The 21,955-nt window shown below is 35.2% G+C and overlaps 4 protein-coding genes across 5 annotated transcripts in view; 1 reads left to right on the top strand and 3 right to left on the bottom strand.

Annotated features, from left to right (window-relative positions):
* LOC116186037 overlaps window positions 1–601 on the bottom strand; it is a 1,507-nt gene extending 906 nt beyond the window's left edge. The window contains exon 1 of the mRNA XM_031512119.1: window positions 528–601. Coding sequence (XP_031367979.1) covers window positions 528–601 — 74 coding nt within the window. The remainder of the gene's footprint in view (window positions 1–527) is intronic.
* A 3,514-nt stretch (window positions 602–4,115) lies between these two features.
* LOC102681773 (paired box protein Pax-1-like) lies at window positions 4,116–14,970 on the bottom strand. The gene is made up of 3 exons (XM_006619084.2): window positions 14,852–14,970; window positions 5,071–5,715; window positions 4,116–4,597 (listed from the first exon to the last, which is right to left on the bottom strand). The coding sequence occupies exons 1-3, from the start codon at window positions 14,868–14,870 to the stop codon at window positions 4,116–4,118; spliced, it is 1,146 nt and encodes a 381-aa protein (XP_006619147.1). The 5' UTR covers window positions 14,871–14,970.
* A 2,303-nt stretch (window positions 14,971–17,273) lies between these two features.
* LOC102681642 (snRNA-activating protein complex subunit 3) lies at window positions 17,274–18,898 on the top strand. Its single transcript, XM_006619083.1, has 5 exons — window positions 17,274–17,563; window positions 17,633–17,819; window positions 17,878–18,150; window positions 18,242–18,486; window positions 18,577–18,898. Exons 1-5 carry the CDS (start codon window positions 17,373–17,375, stop codon window positions 18,845–18,847), a joined length of 1,167 nt encoding a protein of 388 aa, XP_006619146.1. The 5' UTR covers window positions 17,274–17,372; the 3' UTR covers window positions 18,848–18,898.
* On the bottom strand, window positions 18,861–21,748 carry LOC102678456 (protein O-mannosyl-transferase TMTC4-like). 2 transcript variants are annotated; one of them, XM_031512136.1, is made up of 10 exons: window positions 21,703–21,748; window positions 21,393–21,618; window positions 21,131–21,314; window positions 20,873–21,052; window positions 20,328–20,788; window positions 19,876–20,256; window positions 19,708–19,815; window positions 19,467–19,608; window positions 19,280–19,394; window positions 18,861–19,203 (listed from the first exon to the last, which is right to left on the bottom strand). In XM_031512136.1, the coding sequence occupies exons 1-10, from the start codon at window positions 21,725–21,727 to the stop codon at window positions 18,884–18,886; spliced, it is 2,142 nt and encodes a 713-aa protein (XP_031367996.1). In that variant the 5' UTR covers window positions 21,728–21,748; the 3' UTR covers window positions 18,861–18,883. The 2 variants fall into 2 exon arrangements, with proteins under 2 accessions (XP_031367996.1, XP_031367997.1); XM_031512137.1 differs by lacking the exon at window positions 21,393–21,618 and having other exon boundaries at window positions 21,131–21,201; window positions 21,703–21,742.
* Window positions 21,749–21,955: the final 207 nt, after the last annotated feature.

Raw genomic sequence — 21,955 nt, 5'->3', positions numbered from 1 at the left:
CGACGCTCGACATCGGATAGCGCAGAAGCATGAAGCGTGCGACGCGACGCGTCGTGGAGACATGAGAGAAGCCGACAGGGGCTAGGGGTCTGCGAGCTATTTGTACACCGAATGGAAAACGCGCTTCGACTCGCCTCCAGACGAAAGGAACATGCTGGACCAAGAAAATGGGACGTTTTCTTAATTATCATGTTCCACTCTATATATTTTTCTTTTTTCCTATATTCTATTCCAAGTAAAAAAGATTCCATTGTCGAGAGAAAAGAAGAAAGATTTAAAATATAGATGAACAACCACGAATTGTAATCGATGTTTATCAAAACGAAATTGTGATAATGAATAAAAATAAAAAAACTTAAATTTAAGTTTGAATAGTTGAAATTTAGATTTAAATTATTTCAATTTTTTTTAAATAATCGAAATAATTTTGCGAAGTAAAGAAAACAATTCTCTCGTAATCATATCTTTTTAAAATAGTTTCAGATTTTTCAAAGTATGAAAAAATTGTTCCATACCAATTACTTTACCTCGTTCTCGGGAAATTGTGCGGTTCTGACGTCTGATACAGCATCTTTTCAACCACACCGAAATCTTGGCTCATTAATCGCGCTTGTACTCTTCTAATACATTCTATTCTATTCTAAGCAGAGGCAGAGTCTGTTCCTTCGCAGAGGGTTTATTTAACCGTTAATTTATTAGCGTATCTTCGTCATGGCGTAGCTCGTAATCGAGCGCGACGGGGTTCGCGAGCACAGCGTGCCGCGGAAGCAAACATTTGCTACCAGAAGTCGCCGTATTTTAAACGGAGAAGGGTTGTAACAGGCACAATGGTCGAGAACACCTTTATCTCACGGTTGAATTCTCATCTTCGCTGGAAAATCGTTGACCGTCTATTTGCCGTGGAAATTTATACGTCCATTCAACGACCAATGTCCACTCCTCTGATATTAGAAGCTGAAACAATTTGATGAAGTTTGTAAGTAACTAAATACATTCGAAATAAATTGTATCTATCTATCTTTTTAAGGAACTTACTTCTATTTTAATTAATAGTTCCATCCGTATTATTATACTTCCTTTTCCTTTTTTTCGGAAAGGATCGACTTATGATGATTTTTCAGAAAGGAGAAATTACGACGATCAAAAGAACTCATTCTTTCTTTCTTTTTCGGTTAATAAGAGCGACGTTAATGAGAACATGGAAAACCGACACGGAACGAGAAGAAGTCGGTTCCAAAGAAGTCGGTTCCCGTGAGTAGGTTTTGTCGCTCCTTTGACTAGGGAGTAATAGAGTTCCAGGGCGGAGTATCTTACCGCAGAATGGAAAGGGGATATTCGTATTTCAAAGGGACAAACCGTTGTGCCGCAACGGTGTTCATTATGTTGTACACGACTAAACGTCACGAGAAAAAACACGGTTATAACGCGTACGTCATCACCAGAGCTGATGAACTAGCAAGTTTTACGCGAATATCACTTATCGAATTATTGTCATTTTAAAGAACGAGGATGAGAGATTCAAGAAAGGATTGAAGAATTATTTTTATTTAATGGGATATAATATTGATTTTACGATACTTAAAGGACGATACGATGAATTTTATAAAAATGGCGTCTGAGCAGAGTTTAATATCATCTTCCATTGGAAAAACTATCATTGGTTATTTTGGCTGAGACCCGTGATGCTTGAAACGCCGAGTGGGTGTCTAATTTCGTCGAAGAGGAGGGATTTCACGCTCGATCAACGCTGATTGGACAGCGCCGGTCCGTTTGCTTTTATAACTCGGTGCTTTCATACATGCGCGCGCGCGCGACCGGTTGCTTACACAAAAGGCAGCATGTCGCGTGCTATTATTTACTCCTTTATCGAATAACAACTTGAAAATTAATAGAAAGTATACGTGTAACATTTATTATTTCATCATAACTCTTGTATACAACTATCCGATTACTCTTTTCTCGAACAATATTACCAATCTTTCAATTGAAATTGAACAGAGGAAATAAGTTACGTAATAATTATTTCATTAATTGAAATTTAACTAATATTAGTTGAAGGAGTCGTAACCGTTATACTTTCTTCGAGGAATCATTGTTTCTGTGAAAAACAAGAGGAGAAACGATTTATTTATTAAGTTGTAAGCTGCTTGTACGCGTTAAGAACGATATCGTAGCTCATTAAACATTGCACGCGCATTATCTTCGGTTACAGAGAAACGCTCTTGATTATTCGGAATGGAAGCATCAATCAAGCAGTCCAAGTTATCGGCAGTTACGCGTGAATATTATAAGACATTTAACAGAATACGTAAATGTCTAACTGTGTAACGGACAATAAATTCTATCCATCATGTCAGCTACTTTTTATTTTATATTTTACGACTATGTCATTTTTCTAGATACGTTCCACGCGTTTTTTCATTCGTCGCCGGTCCGAAGTCGACAAAGAAAAATCGATGAAACGACGATTGGAAATTATCTTCTTTGCTGCAAAAACTCTCGATAATAATTGTAAGATATCGTTTCAAACAATTAAACTTGGATTTTAATTTCAATTTGCATATTTGAACTCTTGAATATAAATTTAAATTGGAAACTATGTATTTGATTTCGAATCGAAGCAATTGAATCGATCAGATATTGAAAAATACGTTCAATTATTAAAACTACTTAGATTGTTCCTTTTTTTCGCCATGGTTTCTTAATGATGATTTCTCAAGTATTGCGTCGACCGTTTCTGGAGCGTCGATCAAACTGAATACATAGCTTGTGCTTCGATCGATTGGAAACTCGCGATTACACGAGCACATGGACAACTAAATCCCGATAATTTTTCAGGGTTTTTCTTTACTTCTGGATCGTTGCTTCTCAAATGAACTTTCCTTTTGCTTCATGGAACTCTTAGTAATTACAAAGATCACCGCAATAGATTAACTTCAACTGAAATACAATTTATGTTATCGACTTTCCTGTTTATTCAATTAATTGTAAAAATCGTATAAATTTTTGATTCTCTATATATTATAATCTTAATAAGAAAGAAACCGAAATATATTTGAAAAATGTGCCAGAAAAAAACGAAAATGTAGAGAATAACTAAAATTATATTTTTGAATTATTCATCGTGCCAATTGAATCACGAGCTAGGAAATATATTAATGTTGACAAAATTTTAATCAATTATAGTGATATAGTGATTTTGCTACGCAAAAATGAGATTTGTACATTTATTGTACATTGTTTATTCTGTATTATGATTTAACAAACTTAATTTATATAATTCTTACCTTATAATTACCTGTTTGTCGTCTCTTTGAGGTTATCATCCTTGATCTCGAAGAATTTGAACGACGATGGTAAAAAGAAACATAATTTTGTTGTTTAACTTGGAGGAAAATATATATATTTCCCAATGACAAAAATTGCATTTCATAAAAAAAAGCATAGCAGAAGATTATAGTTGTCCTACATCGCGATACGATTGTACAAATTTATCAATTAAATAACATCGATAACGTCCCGCCGAATCGTCGTCAGAGAACTTTTTAACGTTTTTCGATCTCGCTTGGCTGGGAATCAATAATTCTTTCTTCAACGATTATTATATCATTAAATATATACGCAAAGATCGAACAAACATACAAAAAAGAAAAACGAGCTAAAGGATTATTTCCTTAAAATGAACTAAAAAAAAAAAGTTCGACGAGTAACGTGCATATTCTTTGAAAAAGTTTCAACAATCTCGATTATCTTCTCTCACAGTCCGTTACAAATACATAACAAAACAGTAGAAATTGCTTTTCTTTATGGCACTCGAGAAAAGGCACTCTTGGCAAAATGACGATAAAAAATATATAATACTGGTGAGATGTATCGTTTTCGCCAGCTACACATCCCATATTTATTTCATATTTTTCTCTATTTCGTCTTTACTCTCACAATCACTCGATAATTTCGATCTTTCTTTTTCTTAATTACATATTGATTACAAATTTAACCGATATACTCGTGTTCAATTGTACGTGCAACCACTCTATTCCACAATCCAACGATATTTTAGTCTTTTCACCACTCGCGCTTCATCATTCTAACTATATAATTTCATTCGAATAATTTCAATTACAAGGACTAGCCGGTTGACTGTTGGTCGCTGATGATTGCATCATGATCGACTGTACGGTGAGAACCGGTGACGTGGTCGCCACCGGCGTCACGCTGTCCGAATGATGATGATGATGATGATGATACAGAGCCGACGCGTAATACTGCTGATGATGGTGATGATGGTGATGCGGATGATGGTAGCCGCTGGTCTCCTCGTTGTTATTGTTGCTGGCAGCGTTGTCGTTGCTCTGATGATGATGATGATGATGATGGTGACCGTGGTGATGATTATTGTTAATGGTCGCGCACAGCGGAGAAGTCGGCGAGGGGGATGATTGGGAATTGGTCAAGTTGCAACCGGTGGCCAAAATGTCGTGAACCGTGTGAGGACTCGGCCACTGTAAACCGGCGGAAGTGGCAGTCTGATGGCCGATACTGGCGTGAATCGTGGTCGGAGACGATGGCGACAGCTTGCCAGGCGTCGTCGGCCCAACTGGAAACGCACCGGTACCAAATTGGTAGGGAGAGGTTCGTTCGAATTCGATTATTCAGTGCTCGTATCAGGATGGAAGAAAGAGACGCGACTGTTGCCTGATATCCCGCGAGCTTGCTGCTAGAACTGAACGCACACTTCAAGTTGCACCGGTGGAGAACGAGTTGTTCTTTTTGGGCGGGTCTCGTTTTGCGTTTCCTCTCTGTCGTTCCGAGAGAGAGAGAAAGAGAGAGAGAGAGACACGAGCAGAGAGGAGGTGTACATCTACTGTTCTTCCACCAATGTGTCACGTACCGTGTTCGTGGTAGGTTGGCGTTTCGAGCAAGAACTTTCTGAATACTAATCACAAATGATAGAATCGACAATTAATAGATTCTCTCTGAAAATGATTTTCTTCGATGTGAAAACTGTGAAAAGTTCTCGCTCGAAGAAGAAGAACAAGATTATTGAGCGTGATCATTGATATTACCAACCTTGATGATGATGATGATGATGATGATGCGTTACAGCGGGTGGCGGCGTCGCGTGATAAGGCGTCGGTGGATAGGGGACGGGGCAAAGGGCGGCTCCGGCCGCGGCCGCAGCTGCGTATAAATGATGATGATGGTGATGATGCGCCGGATGATGGGGATGGTGATGGATCGCGGTCGCCGCGCCAACTTTGTTCCTCAATATCCTCGAGATGCTGCTCACCGATGGGACGTTGTACTTGTCGCACACTCCATCGGACAGTAACCGATCCCTGATCTCCCAAGCGAAGATCCCCGGATCCTTGAGCTTCAATTGCTTGATATACTGGACAACTTTGGGGGTGGTTACCCGGGGTTTGCTGCCCCCGATAGCGCCGGGCAGTATGCTGCCTGTCTCGTGGTAACGGGCCAAAATCTTGCTGACACAACCATGGCTGACTCGCAGCTGCCGCGAGATGTCGCACGGCCTGATCCCCAGCTGTGCAAGCTCCACTATTCGCAACCTGACCGCGTTCGGCAAGGGTCGGCCATTCACGAACACACCCCCTAGTTGGTTCACCTCGCCGTATTGTTGTTGCTGTTGTTGCTGATGGGGTTGCTGCTGTTGTTGCTGCTGCTGATCTGCACCGAGTTCGCTCGCGTTACTCTCTGTCCGTAAAGAACGTCGAAGGGTGGATTAGGTTTTTCGATATTAGTAGATATTAGACGTAGAATGAATTGGAACCAGTCGAAGAAGAAAAAATGGTCGGGGCTTGGGTTAGTCTTTTTTTTTATAGACGTGGTTGATTACAGCGCGACCCTCTCGGGTCCATAAAACTTTTAATAAATTTCGGTCTCATTCGGTCTTTCTGTTTAGGGACACGTGACACCCTGATTTTCGATTTCGTGGTTTGCGGGACGAGAGGGAGAGAGAGAGGAAGAGAGAGAAGCAAAAAGATATTGATTTAAGAAAATTCGTCTCGTGGGGGAAAGCATAAATTTTAAGGATTAGTTGGAACGTAAAACGAGCGAGTAATCTCGCGTCGATTCGACGGGCTAGGCTACTAAATAACGCGACGATAATATACTTCGCATCGGAACTTACACCTGGCGCTAGGGTTCGTTTTAATGAGATGCAGATGTATGTCGCTTGCTCGCTCCTACTCGGTCGAGCACGGCTGTAACAACCCTTAATTAGCGAAGCAATGCCCTAGCAATTGCCTCTAACTGCGTTCCAAACCCACCTAAATTCCGTTTGCCGGTATGAAAAGACAACAAGCCGTTACGAGAATAATAAGGAGTCTATCTTTAACTCGGGAACGATGGTCGTGCCTTGTTCCGACTCACCGACCACGTTAAATTTCCATTGAAAACGAGAAAATTTACAGATACGCCTATACGAAAATAGAATTTTTCAGACAGAAAAATATCCAAAACGACTCTATACGAGATTTAACAGATCGACAAATAAAAATCCAAAAATTTGATTTTCTGTCTATCGCGCAAACAGATGGTTCGAGCATCCTTAATGCGTTAACATCTTCCAGATCTTTTGATGTCGAGAAAAGATCGAATCCTCGTATTTCTCTTTTTTTGCATCTATTTGAAGAGGCTCGAAGTGGAAATAGAGATGGTGAACGGATATCCGTGAAGGAAGTACGAACATGTCTCCCGAGGAACGCGGCTTTCCCATCCGCGGAAGGGGGGAAATTTATGTGGCTCTCTCGTTTCTCTCCCTTCGGTTACGTCGGTTTCCATTCCCTTCCCGTCGTTTCTCCTTTCTGTTCGCGAAGCGGCAGGCCGACGTATGTACGCATTACGGAGAAGAGGAATAAATAAGAAAACCGCGGCGGAAAGGAGGGCCCTACGATGCCTCCGTGATTCCTGGAAGAAGAGTTTCGTCGCCGACGCCGCCGACCGTAGAGACGCGTTTTTGCGCGGCCACCGGCCACCATTTTTTTCTCCGTCCCCTTTTTCGACATCCCCTCGATCTTTCTGTAATGGCGGCTTCTTGGCAGAGGCGCGAAACACGCGCCCTTTACGCCACATTTCAACCATCAACGGTGTATCGATGCGAGGAAAGCTCTTTGAAGTCGCGACGATCCAAATAATTTCGTACGTATTCTTTTTTCTCACTTTTTCTAATTATCCTATTGGAATATATCATAAGATGGGGATGTTTCGATGTCGAGTAAATTTTGTAATTTTTTGTCATCTTGATAAATTTGATCAGTACAATTCCTTGAAATTCGAATCGTTATATTTTTTTTTTTTTTATTAAATTTTCACAGATAGAAGGTTTTTCAATTTGTCCATCGGCGGTTTATAAATATTTTCTTAAAAATTGATCGATTGAGAACAGTAGCGGAAGAAAAGGTTTAATTGAAAGTTTCAATTGGAAGACGAACGACGAGGCAGTTTTCCAAGAATCACCCCGCTAAAAGGAGCGGGTTTTTCAGCGGATCGCCGTTTCGTGGAACGACCCCGACGTGGCCCGTTAAACTCCAACGATTTGGACTTAATGACCCGCGTTACATTAAAACTCCGTCTTTTTGCCGGCGAACCGTTCGATCGCGAAGGAGTAGCGCGGGCTCGTTAAACGGAGAGACAAGCCCCGTAGTTTATGCCTGCCTCTTGTCGGCTCTCTTATATAGATAAGTAATTAATGAGGGGATAAACCGCCTGCCTGATAGATTTATAATTACGATGAATTTCCTTACTTTCCAGGAGCATCTATCTATCTGTCGACTCGCCTTTACAAAATTATCAACACCTTGCGAATCATGATAAAATTGTGAAAATTTTTTACCAATTTTGTTCCAGACGATAACTCCATTTTACAAAACTCAATTATATTAAAATTATAAGATACAAAGATTAAAAATAATATTTCTACCGAGAATTATTTTCTCGATTCTCTATTGGCTTCTATCGGGATAAATATCTTTTTTTCGTTTTCTTTTTTTAAATATATTTCAAACCAAATATTTTTTTCTGTCCCACAGGTATTAATCTCCTCTGGTCTTAAACGACCTAACTCTAGAAATCCAATAAGGGTCGGCAATAAATTCTCAGCGATATACGTTTCTCCCTAAGTCTCCCAACTCGTAAACCCCTCTCGATAACAGGAACGAAAACATGTTAATACGACGAGACAGATACATCCGCAGAACAATGAAAATTTCGAACAAGTTGCGGGATAAGACGAAAAGCAAGGATGTCCCGAACGGGAAAGAGATCTTCCCGGTGCGGAGCATGTGTGCGCATGCATACGCGTGCACCGTTCGCCCTCCTCCTCGGTGGATACGTGTATTACACGCGTGTAAAATGACTACACGCGTCGGACCCTTTGATCTCAGCCATTCATCACCGCGTGGCGGAGAAAAAGTCTAATAATATTGCGTGCACCGCGACGTTCACGCGCGTGTACGCGCGTGAAATAGCCAGATCGCCGGTTCCACGTGACGATTCGCAAACGTATGGGTCCACTCGATCTTCCTCGATTCTCGAAAAGATACGAGAAATTCGCGCGGACGGGAAGAAGAAGAGGGATGAAAAGGGAAAGAAAGAAAATGGAACGACGAGAATTTCGAGCGAATTTCAACGAGACCCACTGTCCTCAGCTTGACAGACGAATTTATCACAATAGCGGATTATATTAGAGAAACGATGGAAGTCGAATACGCGATCGAAATTGATAATTGCGAAAAACTAAACGATAATCGTCCAACCGTAACCGTATGAATATTTTGCGACAGTTGCGACAGTGTTCGCCCGACTGAACGATCAATTTATCAAAAATGGCGCGGACGAAAGATACATTATACGCGAGCATAATCTGTTCTTCAGCTCACGCGTAAATACCAGTTGATTCGTCGCGTTCAATTTATATCAATTTATAAGAACAGTTTCGAGGGAGCGTGTTATTCGCGTAAACGGTCCTCCAATTATTTTTCGGTGGCATTTCATGTTCCTTCTTCATCAAGGGATTAAGAAGAAGACGATAAAAAGCAGGGAACCGTGGCGGAGGGAGGGGAAGCATCGGCTAATTTGGTAGCTGGAAATTTGCGAAAACGATACCGGGGAGGCGGAACAAATTGTCGAGGATAAAAGGACGAGCAAAAATTGCCCCCGTTGGTATAAGTAGAAAAGTTGAACGGCGAACGCGCGAGTCCGTGATGTGGGCGTATACCGGACGAGTGATGGATGTCAGTGTCACCCTCGAAAACACGTGTTCCGCTTACATAGATGCCCGAAACGCGACCAGTGTTTGTCTACCATTCTCACTCGCTAATTATCGACCCCTGTGCTGCCTCCCTTTGTCGGCCTCCGGCTCCGCTTTTATAGAAACGGATCTTTTCGTTTAATTTCCTCGGTGGTTCTCCCGGCCGGGAGCACATGTCACTGATTAGTCCGCCCCAACGCCGGAGATTAAAGCTCCTTAATTTTCCAGCGCGAACGTGGAACAAGTTGAAACGATTCGGATCTCTGCCACGAAATACACGCGATCCGTGCAACGTTCGATAAATTAAATCAACGAAATGGTTGACGAGATGGACTCGCGTAGCCGGTTTCGATTCGCGAAATTGTATCGTGGAATGAAAATTATCTCGAATCATAGCGAATATCTTGGTATATTATAGTCGAAATACCATGTGAACGCACAAGTTTAGATTTATAACACGTGTAAATGTTATATCCTGAGGACGTTTAAAATAGTCCTGTCATGTTTCATCATTATTTCCAGCGGCTTCATAACCTGGGTGCTGGCCAAACGATGGTCAAGACGAAAAGAATCTCAATAATTTGGATTAAGTTAATCTAGAAGCTGGCAGTCTTAATCGAATTGTTTATCGCGCTCTATCCGAGAGAAGGAGACACGCATGAAGTTGTTACAGTGCAAATATAGTAGTAAATCATGCCGCGTTATCGCGAGCGGTAAATTGACTCACGAAATATATTTTTCGCGAACTCTTGGGGAAAAAATTGTCATAGACATCGAAAGAATTTTCGAAATTTTTTCTTAGATTACCACATCTATTTATAAGCGTGAAATTTATGCAACCCGATGCAGTAGGAAATTAATTATACGTTAATCGCGGTATTTTTCACGATAACCGTTTGACCCCATCGAACATAGTTTCATCATAGCTCCTCGGATTTCTAGACGCGTATGTTGAGCAACTCAATTAAGATGATTTTCAATCGCAAATCGAATCCTTCTGTTTGCAATAAAACGTGATACCTATAATTAATTTTTTGGAAAAATCGAGTCATGGTTTCGTCAAAGCGATGCTTCTTTGTTGGTTTATGCTCCTCGTAAATGTCCACCCCTTTTGAGCTTAAGTTACCAGCCCATAGTTGACTACTCTGATCGTTTAACGAGCGATTCGAAACACGATCTTTTAAATAAACGAGTCCACTCGTAACTCGTTCCTTATTCGTGATATAAATTATTTATTTATTAGAATAGACGCTAGAAAAAAAAATCGGATCTACAATTTCCCGCGCGAATTTCCAATTCCTTTCCCTCGCAGAGACTGTACCTTTCTTCGTGCAACCTAAAATACACCCGTGCAAAATTTATCTCGCACACGCGTGTGCGTGAGCCCGTCTCACATCTGGAATACGCGATGACAGTGGGACCGAAATATATTCGATCGACGAACAAAAAACGCGCCCCGTCGAAATTTACGTTCCCTTTTTTCCCTTAGATCTTTTAACCGTGACTTGATATTTCTTAATAATAACTCAAACATTATTCAATATTGCTTTGGGAATAATTAATAAAAATAAGAATCATCTCTTTTTGGAATTATTAAAAATAAAATTTCTCCTTTCTGGAATTAATATTAACATTCCTTCCCCAATGTATCCCTCAACGATGTCTATTCAAACACGGAAAAACAGGATCGAGAGAGTTAAGATCCCCTAGAGAAGAGCGCTAAGATGAATACCGAAGTAAACGAACGGCAAGCCATAATTGAAAGCATCTTCTGTGCCGAGACGAAAATTGCTACTCGACTCTGAAGCGTTATAGAGTCGCGACAAGTTTTTGGGATGGGCTATTAGAAGAATCTCCTGTGGCGGTCCGCCAGGATTTTGAATCACGAGACGGGTATGCAAAACTTCACGTCCAAATCGTGCAAGTAATAACTTGTCAACGATACATCGTTTCGCCTTACGATCGTTGTTTGTGAATGACTATATGCCGCATCTAATAGTCCATATGATACGTTCCATCTTGCCATACCCAAATCGCTCTGCAATTATATTTTCATACGTGTATCAATGTTCGAAGATGAACATAATAATCTTACATCCTTTTATTTTCTTTTTTATTTTCTTCTTCATTCATTCTTCGTATTTCCTGAATTCCCTTCAGAAATTTCTTACCGATCTTTCGTGATAATAGTTGTTCGGTCAATGTTGTACAGTTTCCAAAAATATGAGGCCGATAAAGGCGCATCGAAATGTTGCTTAACAGAACTATAAAAAATTATTATCGTTTCTTACGTTTCTGGTAATCTACTTGTTACGTACCTCGCGATATCGTGTCAAATTGCTTAAATTAGCTTTCACGTTCTCTAGGAATTAAGATAAAGATAATTTTAATATTTTCAGATAATCGCTGTGTTTAATATTGTTAATTGATAATTGTTTTACATTTACTTCTAAAAAAAAAAATAATAAGTAAATAAAATGTTCCAGTATTTTATTCGATAAAGTGAAAAATACTCGATAATTATACCTAATTGTTATACCTAATTGTTTTACATTTACGCAAAGAAATAAAACGTTCCATTATTTTACTTCATAAAATGAAAAAGTTCAAAGTGTTTAGAAGATTTTCAAAGAATTTTCGAAACTCCACAGAGGACCGAAGTCGTTGGAAACAACTTCCCCGAGAGGAAGTCGCAAACAAACGATCCCTAGGTAGCTCTCGAAAGAACTCCAGAAGCTAGTACAACTATTTGAACAATCCTCTGTCAACTGGACCCTTTAAAAGCTAGTTTCCTTGTTTAACTAGAACAAACGGTACTAATTGAACGCTAATGAATCTGTAACTGCATGTTTCTTGACAATGTCAATAATTTCGAAGACTTCGCCTGAATCTTTCCACTCTAGATACAATCTGGTTTTCCATTTAAAACTTCAAAGGCTAAAAAGCATTATTTTATTATCTAAATCATTTCATCATCTGTAGTAGCAAATTATTATAATCATTATAATCACTAGTTAATTAAAACAAATGACATTTCACAATTAATTTCATAAATTTCATAAATCGTTTTATTATTTCATTTATCTGCGTACGAAACATTTGCCCAATAACATTTTGCCCAAAAACATTTTATCAATATTCATTATTATCTATTATCATCATATGTACTATCAATTATCCATCTATTAATCGGTTTATCGTGTAGGTATCCAAATTCTTTTCAACTTACACGTTTAATAATTAAACATCATCAAACTTATTAATCAATTAATTATTTCCCAATAACACGGTATACATTACGAGCATTGTTAAACACGATTGATGAATTTCAACATTGTCTGCACGAGCTTTGCGAAGTAGCTCGCAATCGTGCAAAATAACAAAGAACCGTTTAATCGTTCTTTACGAATGCGTCGTGACAAATTTTTATTGTCCATCCTATCTCCACCCACGTATATACTCGATTTAAAGAAATACTCTCGAGTATTATCTATGGAATATGTTTCCAATGTATCGCGTTACATATCGAGGTCTTGAACCGTACATGCGGCTATTGGTGCGGGTGTATTGGTGTCAATGACTTCAGAGACTGTCAACGTCATTGGAGAAAAAACCAGAGCCCGATAAACACTGGCGTTTTAAATCACGGACACCACCTCGGTTTCCATCGTTTTTCTTTGCGATTATTCCCTGCGAAAATTCATCGATTTTCTCTGACCATATGATTCATAACGTGTTTCATCGTTAATTTTAACTCGTTCAATGATATTCAACGTAGTAAATAAAATTTAAATTTCAATTGATTCATTTTACAATCGAAAAAATAGATTTTTTTCGAATAATAGCGAGGCCATAAGGTAAATAATTCTACGAGATTTTTAAGTTATTTGTTTAACGGATACGAGATATCACATGTCTACTGTGGAAAATTGTTGCAAGGGTAATGTTAAATCTAGGTCATCGGTAATGTTTTACGCGTCACAATAAACGTGGAACGTCGAGATTTATTATCCTACATTACCGAAATATAGGTCATTATGCGCTCTCTTCATTATCATTGATTGAATGTGTCACTTTCCGATTATCGTTTTCATTCTTCCAATCAACAATGTCCTAATTTATATAATAGAACATTTCGAAATACACGCACTTTCCTTTTTGTTCAAAAAAATTTCCTAAAGATAAGAAAAGGGTTAATCGAGGAAAAGTTAGGAAGGAGTCATGATAACATATATCACATCAAATTCTCTCCGTATTTCCAAACATCGTTGCAACAGAAATACGCAGTTGGCTGGAGGTTCACCGGTATCTGATGGCACAGATTATGCTCCTCCCGAGAAGCGTCTGCGAAACAGTCTCGTTAGAACGGTCCACTTCGATATTCGTCAAGTCAGAAAACGTTGCTGACATAATTATTAAACGGCCAGCCTTGTATACGGTTGCTACGACTGGTCGAGAGTTTCAGAAGGCGAGAAAAAAGAAGATCGAAAGCAGGGCGATAAGGAACCGAGGAGGGCATCCGGGACCCAGCAAGGTCAAAGGTTGCTGGAGAAATGAGTACAGTAAAACACTTTCTATGAATGGAACGATTCGTAACCGTTTATATCACGCGAATTATTCCATTATTTTGTCAATGTTTCTTTCAATTGTTTGCGCTTAAAATGATCTATTTGATATATAATTCACACGATTAAATCCTCGAAATATTTTGTTCGATAATAATATGGACGTCATTTGTCGATAAAAGACAAAATTGATAAAAGAGATTTAGCTAATAACGATTATAAACGAAAGATTCGAAGGGCACGAATACTTGCACGATGGTTTAGGTGGAGCTCGTGTTGGTAGTTAGATTGCGGCAACCTATTTCACTATCATCCGCGATTTGCGCGAAATTAATAAATGGCGAGCGACGGCGCCACATCAAGATACAACCAAACGCCACGTCTCATTTAATTATAAATTCAATTAGGTCGAAGTTGATTGACATGTCCACACACATCGCGCACCATCGAGACTCGATCTATCATCTCGCACAACGAATAATTCGAGAAGAATGAGAAAATCTAAAAAACGAAAAAAAATTTATGTCGTCGACATAAGAAGAAGAAAATTGCAAGAAAATTGCATGTATATATATACATATTAACCCGTATTAATTATTTTTTCAAGATTTTATTGTAAATAAGACGAGAATAATTCTATTAATTGATTTGTATGATTAACGTGATACTAATTTCAATTATCGATACATGAAAAAAGGAAATATTGATATTGAATATATTGAATATATATAAGATTGATAAAAGAATTCTATTGCATTTATTGTGTATTATTCTATATAATAATTATAACAAAGAGAATATAATAATGTTACATGTAGTAAATTTATGAAGTTTTTAGACACGTGTTCAATTCTGATTTATATTAATCTCCTAGTTTTTTTTTTTGATATATCATTCAACAATTCTTCTTCGACTGTTTCAACAACAATAAACGAAAAATAAATTATCAAAGAAGATGAAAGAATTTAGATTATATAGCTATAACTTCATTATTATGATGTATACGATTTCTCACCTAACACGATGGGATCCATCAGGAAGAGCAGCCTTGCATCCGTCGGCTACATGCAACGCGGTTCCTCCAGTTCTTCTGCAAACTTTACTTCGTTCAATACAATTTTTCTTTATTTTACTTAGCCTATCTAAATTAATTTCTTGATTATTTGTTGTCTTTCGATTTATCGATCTTAAAAATATCTTTCAATGTTTATCAAATAACCTTATCTCATCTGCACTCTGTTCACCATACACCACCGTGTTCTTTCAATTACTAGCATCTCTTTTCGTTTCACATTTTTGATTGTACATACATGAAACGTAACATTCCGCCATTCATTTTATAAGATTTTTCGATACTGGACATACGTATCGAATGGAAATGAAATATTAATTCAATTGGAGAAACATCAATAAATCACTTAGCACAGCTGCAACGAGCGGAAAAATAATCGACCATCCACAGTGCTTCATTCATGCAAAAAAGGCGCGTGAACCAGGTAAAAGATGGAGAACACTAGAAGATCGAATGGTAGCGAGCATGAAGAACTTAAACGTTCCACGCCGCCTTCCTTCGTCGTCCTTCATTCACGCGCACTGAAGAGAGACACTGAAGGCGTTCTCGCGGCTGTCGAGGGAAAAACGCGACAATTTAGCGCAACAGTAAATAATCTGGTGCAACGGCGTGCAGGGTACCGTGTCCGTATCCACTCACGTTCTATAAAAAAAGAAATGAGAAAAGAAAAAAGGAAACGTAGACCTGAACAAGAAAGAAAAAGAAAGAATGAGTCGCAGCTAGACGAGACGAAAAAAGAAGCACGGACACGGTCAATGGTGCGCGGCTCGCCCTTCGCTGCCTCACTGACTGGGGCGACAGATTTACCAGAGCAGAAATAAGAAATCTCCTCTCCGACTAGTAGCGTAGCCTTTAGAACTTGGACCCCCGTCTGCTTCATGTATATGTTGTCTTCCTGTATGTGCATATGTTACACACACGAATTAATGCAGAATGCGTATCTCATGGTCGAATGCGTGTGCGTGAAAAGACGCACCCACCTACTACTTGTTTTAAGCAAGCATGATCGTGCATACACTCGTTGCAACGAGAGTGAATAGGAAAGAAGTGAAGATTATAGACGAATAAGCAAGATAGAAGGCAGAGAAACGTTTGAATCTGAGAAAAGAAGATTAAAAGAGGATAGATAGTAAAAATGAAAGAGAAATATATAAGAAGATATGAAAAGAAAAGGGATGAAAGATGAGAGGGCTGCAAGTGGTCGGTCGACCAATCGGTGGCCGCTCACACTAAAGCTTCGCGCATACTTCTGCGCATCCGTGTGATCGAATGTCGAGTACTTTCGTGTAGTTACACTCTTTTACTGTTGTGTATGTGCGAGTACTCTGGTGCGCACGCTCGACCAAACACGGTCAACAATCACGATGGAACTAGGAGGGAAAGTTAGCCACGCTTAAGAGGCGGAGTCACATTCACACGGACCATTGGCGAAAGCAGTGCACCGTGAGCAAGTCTGGTTTACGCCTCTTCATTGTATACTCTTGTGTCAAGCGTTTATTATCTTATTCTATTTTCCACGTATAGACTCGACATACTTATTTACATACACATACTCTTTTGACCATATTATATTCCTTTCTATTCATGAATTATAGAATCTTTTTTAATTAAATGCATTGTCAATAGAATCGTAATGATGATGAGACTAAAATTAAAATATACTCTTAAAATATAATAACTTTATTTATTCGTATCATAAATTTCTAACATTAAAATTATAATTTTCGTAATCTATATATCAAATGATATTAGAAGATAATCAAAAAAAATATCAAAAAAAAATAATTTGGTAAAATAAATTCTAATTCAAAAATCTCTGTGAATAATATTTACTGTTCTATTTTATATTGTAGTGACATCTATACTTGGTTTAATGAAACATGTTTTTCTATATCGAAAGTTACAATATATCGATTGTATATACGTTCTTTAAACTATGAAAATTTGGTTGTCTTTAGTCCTAAGAGAATCAATCGAGGTGGTAGGTTTGTTTAAGGTTAAGTTTAAAAGAAAAAAAAATTAAAATCAAATGTATTTAAATATAAATATCTTATAGTAATATAATTCATTAATAAATATTAGTTAAAATACTAAATTATTTCAATAAAAAAATATAATAATGTAATAATATAATATTATAAATATTGAGATTAATAAGATATTGTTCTTGTAAAATATAATTCAAACATAATTTAAACATTAAAAAGAATAATGAAATTCTTAAGTTCATTTTATATATTATTAATATAATTAATTTGAGTAAAAAATTTTATTAATAAAATGCATGAAAATATATATTTTGCAATGCAAATATAATTTGGACAAACTGAAAAGTAATGTTTATTTTTCTTTGACATTATGTCATTTTCTTATAATGATTTTAGATAATTTTATATAACTTCTAATAAATATATTAGAAAAGAATTATATATTAAGAAAAAAGATATCTCTCTAATTTATTATAATGGATGACGTATATAGACTTTATAATAAGACTGCATCACCAAAAGTGGATATAAAAGAATATTTTGATAATTATAAAAAACTAGTAGCTGATTATTTTATATCCATGAAAAAAGATAAAGATAATTTTATGTCAATGATGGGAGTTGAACTTGCAGAAGAAGAATTATCTATGTTAACAAATTATTGCAGGTTCCTTATCATTTTTAAATTTTAATTTTTTTAAATCATTCTGTAATAATATTAAAAATTTATTTTTAGCATTGATAATTTAACAGTGGAAGGAGAAGCTCCAAAATTAGCCAATATTAGAAAAATGAGGAAAAAAGATATATTTGATGCTCAAGAACCAGAAGATGTAGATTTACAAACAATTCAAAAATTAAGACAAAGATTAAAACAACAAACTAAACGACTTCAATATAAATACCAAAGTGAATTATTCATAGTAAGTATTTAATTTAAAATGAAAAGAATATATATCATATATAATTTTTATTTTTTAGAATCATACCAAAAAGGAAGGAACATATGAGACATGTGCTGTTCCTGGCCAGGATATTCTTGTTTTTGTTAGAATCTATCATCCTTTTGCACAAAAAGCAAGAAATGCACCAAGAAAAGAATGTGGATCATTACGTCGATTAAATAATGTTATAGCTGTTTTAGGCTCTCAAACACTTGCTCAATTAAGAGATAAAATATCTTGCATTGCTGATTATAGTATCTCTAAAGAATGTAGTGAGAATTTGGACAATGCAGTAGGACCTATGGCAAAAGTAATTTATTTTGTTTAATACATTATTACAATGTTTAATATATTAATTGTTTCTATATATTTGTAATTTAAAATACTTTTTATTATATTAGGAGTATTACAAATCAGGATTCTTTTTTATCGAAGACACTTTTTATAATGATACGAGATGTTCAACAAATATTGATTATAGTGCAGTAATTATCGATTGGGCACAAAGAAGGCCAAGATTAGGACCTTTCAAAGTTGCTACAATGGAAGATTGTAGAATAGATTCATTATGTTTAAGATTTGGTTTTCCATGGCTATACAAGCATCAAGGTGGTTGTGAACATTTAATTGTATTTAGTGATGCTAGGTAATTTAAATGCATTATATATAAACTATTTTTTTTTTTTTTTAATAAAATTACTTATTTTTATCTCTTTTTTATGTAATCATGTTATAGGTTGATTAACTGCAATGATGAATTAGCAATATCTGCATATCCACAAATAGTCAGATTAAGACCTATGTCTTCCAAATTTTGCATGATATGTGGTGTATATAATGCACAATGGATTACTATGAAACATGAAAGAATACCACATAATCCTTGTTATTTCTGTGATAGCTGTTTTAAATCTTACAATTATATTGATGGTAAAAAAGTAGGGAATTTCGAAGCATATGCATATCCACGGAATATTGAAGCCGTAAAAGGAAAAATAGATATATAAATGTACCAAATTCTATTTTTTATATTAAAAAATAAGTTACTTTATTGAAGATTTCAGAGAGTATAATTTTCTCAAATTTTCATTTGCACTATTTAGTTTTGGTTTAATTTCTAATGCTCTTTTGTACATATTTTCTGCTTCATCAAATTTATTCCATCTGTGATACAATACACCTAGATTCGTATAAAACATTGCATCTTTAGGATTTCTTGATATTGCATTTTTAAAATATATTTCAGCCTCTACAAAATTTCCTACTTTTCCTAATATATTTGCAATGTTAAAATAAATAGATGCGTCATTTGGTAAATATTGTAAAGCTTGATTTGCTATTTTAAGTGCATCTTCACGCATACCTATAAAAAGATATTTATTTATATATAAAATATGTATAAAATATATAATATCGCGATGGAAACAATTTTTTAATACCTAAATCATCAAGAAGTAATATCATATTGGTCCATGCTCTCCTATGTGTATTTCTTTGCTTAATAGCAGAATCCCAAGCTTTTAATGCTTTATCATAATCTTTTTGTTCTAAATACTATAAATATATTCATTTAGAAATTATGTACATTTTTTTTTTTTAAGTTCAAATTATCTTTTTATTACTAACCAGTACACCCAAATTATAAAGACAATCAGGATATTTGTTTCTATGAGTCAAAGCAGTTAAATAACTTTTTTCCGATTCTTCGTATTTTTTTAATGCCGACAAAACAATGCCTAAGTTCATCCAAGCAGTGGCAAAATCTTCCCTAAAATTTACAACTTGTAATTCTAAGTAAAAAAATTTTGATAGAATTAAAATTTTTCATCACTTAGTATTTTAAATAATTAAATACAATTAGACTTACTGCAATTCAATAGCTTGTTTAAACAATATCTCTGCTTCTAAATATTTTTCTTGATCTTTAAGTAAATTTCCAAGATTGTTCATAGCTTGAGCATATGTAGGATTTAATCTATTTAATAAATATAAAAATCATTATTTTGCTCTAGATTTTATTTTTATAAAATCTTACCTTAAAGCTTCCTGATATTCATATTGTGCTAATGTAGAATTTCCAGCATCAGCAGCATTTTTTGCAATATTATAATGTACTTTTGCATTTAATGGACATACACTTAATGCTGATTGAAATAATGTGGTTTCAGTTCTCCATTGATCACTTCTTATCCATGATTTCACAAAAAATAATGAAATTAAAGTTATATATGCTAATAATAAATATTGCATAGGAATATGATTGCAAAGTTTTTGTAATCCTATAATAAGTAAAAGACAATAACCAGCAGAAGGAATGTATAATGTTCTTTCTGCTAAAACGAAACCAACATTAAAAAAAATATTACTAGCTGGTAGAAATGGAATAACAAGCATTGTCAGTCCCATAATTAAACATCTGTAATACAAAAAGCGATGATTTTCTTACATTACTTTATCATTTTATAAATTTATGAAATATGTAATTACCTTAAAAATTTGTTTTGATAAGAACTAAAACTATATATGAACATTGCACTAACTATTAGCCAGAATAAAAGAACAAAAATTATTCTTTTATCATTAGAATTAATTAAAGGTACACAGCCCATTGACCAATCAAAACACAGCCATTCAGGACATATTAGTAACCATATATTCAAACAATAAATATAACTATAATTTAACATTCGTAGAAATATATTGGGCATAAATGATGCTGGATTATCTACAGGTTGAAAAATTGGGGCTTTAAATCCCATTATACTAAATCTTAAGATTATAAGTATTAAACCAGATGTAAAAAGTATAAAAAGTCTAATTAGCAATTTCTGTTTTTGTTTAATAAAAGTTTTTACTTGCTCATAAGAAGGTTTTGATACTATGAATAAAATTATATTATATGGAAATATTTTGTTCACTATTATAATATCATATACACAACAAATTCCCTAAAAAAAAAGAAAAATATACAATTATATATATATAATTAATAATACATTTTCATATTTATTAAAAGAAAAATTATTTTATACCACTGCAGTAATTCCTGTTTCTTTGCACAACATTGCAATTGCAATAAATATGATACAATTAAACATACTGAGCCATCTGTATAATAATCTTCTTGCATAGATTGAATAGTAATAACATATAATAGATATCCACATAAATATAGCACATAATAATTCTGCCCGGCCTACAATACCTGAAACCTATGTATTTATTTGAATTAAAGGAATAAAAGTGATTTTTTTCTTTAAAAATAAATGAATGCAATTAAAATTACATACAGCTTCTGTGTGCACTGGATGAACAGCAAACAATGCAGTAGCATAAAATGCAGTTCTTTTTTCTTTTGAGTCTAAAAGTATATTAAATACTGGTAACAATAACATGGAAACAATAGCATGAAGTATTATATTTACTATATGAAAATCTTGAGCTATCATACTTTCACGAAGCCAAAAATGTAATCTACAAATAATTTGTTTAAAAGGAAAAGAATATTTAAACATATTTTTTTTCTATCTAAAAAAAAAAAAAGAAAAGTACCTAAAAGATAAAATTGTAAGTGGTCTATATGATTTATGACTTTGTTTATGGGTCAGTTTTGTACCCCAAAAATCATTTTTAAATATATCTATTAAAGGAGTAGTTTGTATATCTTCATTATGTACAATAGCTTCAGAATCATCAAATACAAATTTACCATTGTAACTATTAATAAAACATAGAGATAATACAGCAATTATAATTAAGGAAAATAATGATGAAACTTCTGCAATAAAAATATTATTAATAATAATTAATATGTAGGTAAATATGATATTATAAGAATATTTTAATTCATATTTTAATTCACCTGGTAATTTCGTTTTTAATAACATTTTTTTATCCAATCACAGAATGTATGTAATTATTTATATATATATATTTTATACAATATACTTTTTTTGTCATGAATGAAATATAAGCACAATTGTAATATAGTTGTAATATAGTTAGATTGAATTTTAAAATTTAAAAAAAAGCATTAAAATTGTTGAATATTTTTTTATATGATTTTATAGATTTTGATTTGCAATTTCTAATAATTAAAGTTTATTTTAATTGTT

Source organism: Apis dorsata, unplaced genomic scaffold (assembly GCF_000469605.1).
Source record: "Apis dorsata unplaced genomic scaffold, Apis dorsata 1.3 scaffold_390, whole genome shotgun sequence".
NCBI lineage: Eukaryota > Metazoa > Arthropoda > Insecta > Hymenoptera > Apidae > Apis > Apis dorsata.
This window is presented reverse-complemented; position numbering and strand designations above follow the sequence as displayed.

What these genes read in the sequence shown, in the direction of transcription:
- LOC102678456 (XM_031512136.1), bottom strand. Translation starts at nt 21,727, where the DNA reads ATGTTATTAAAAACGAAATTACCAG. An exon ending in ATTAAAAACGAAATTACCAG is followed by an intron (nt 21,619 to 21,702) that starts GTGAATTAAAAT and finishes TTTTTATTGCAG; the next exon opens with AAGTTTCATCATTATTTTCC. An exon ending in TTTATAATTTGGGTGTACTG is followed by an intron (nt 19,395 to 19,466) that starts GTTAGTAATAAA and finishes ATATATTTATAG; the next exon opens with TATTTAGAACAAAAAGATTA.
- LOC102681773 (XM_006619084.2), bottom strand. An exon ending in TCATCATCATCATCATCAAG is followed by an intron (nt 4,598 to 5,070) that starts GTTGGTAATATC and finishes GTGCGTTTCCAG; the next exon opens with TTGGGCCGACGACGCCTGGC.
- LOC102681642 (XM_006619083.1), top strand. Translation starts at nt 17,373, where the DNA reads ATGGATGACGTATATAGACTTTATAATAAGACTGCATCACCAAAAGTG. An exon ending in ATGTTAACAAATTATTGCAG is followed by an intron (nt 17,564 to 17,632) that starts GTTCCTTATCAT and finishes ATTTATTTTTAG; the next exon opens with CATTGATAATTTAACAGTGG. An exon ending in ATTGTATTTAGTGATGCTAG is followed by an intron (nt 18,487 to 18,576) that starts GTAATTTAAATG and finishes ATCATGTTATAG; the next exon opens with GTTGATTAACTGCAATGATG.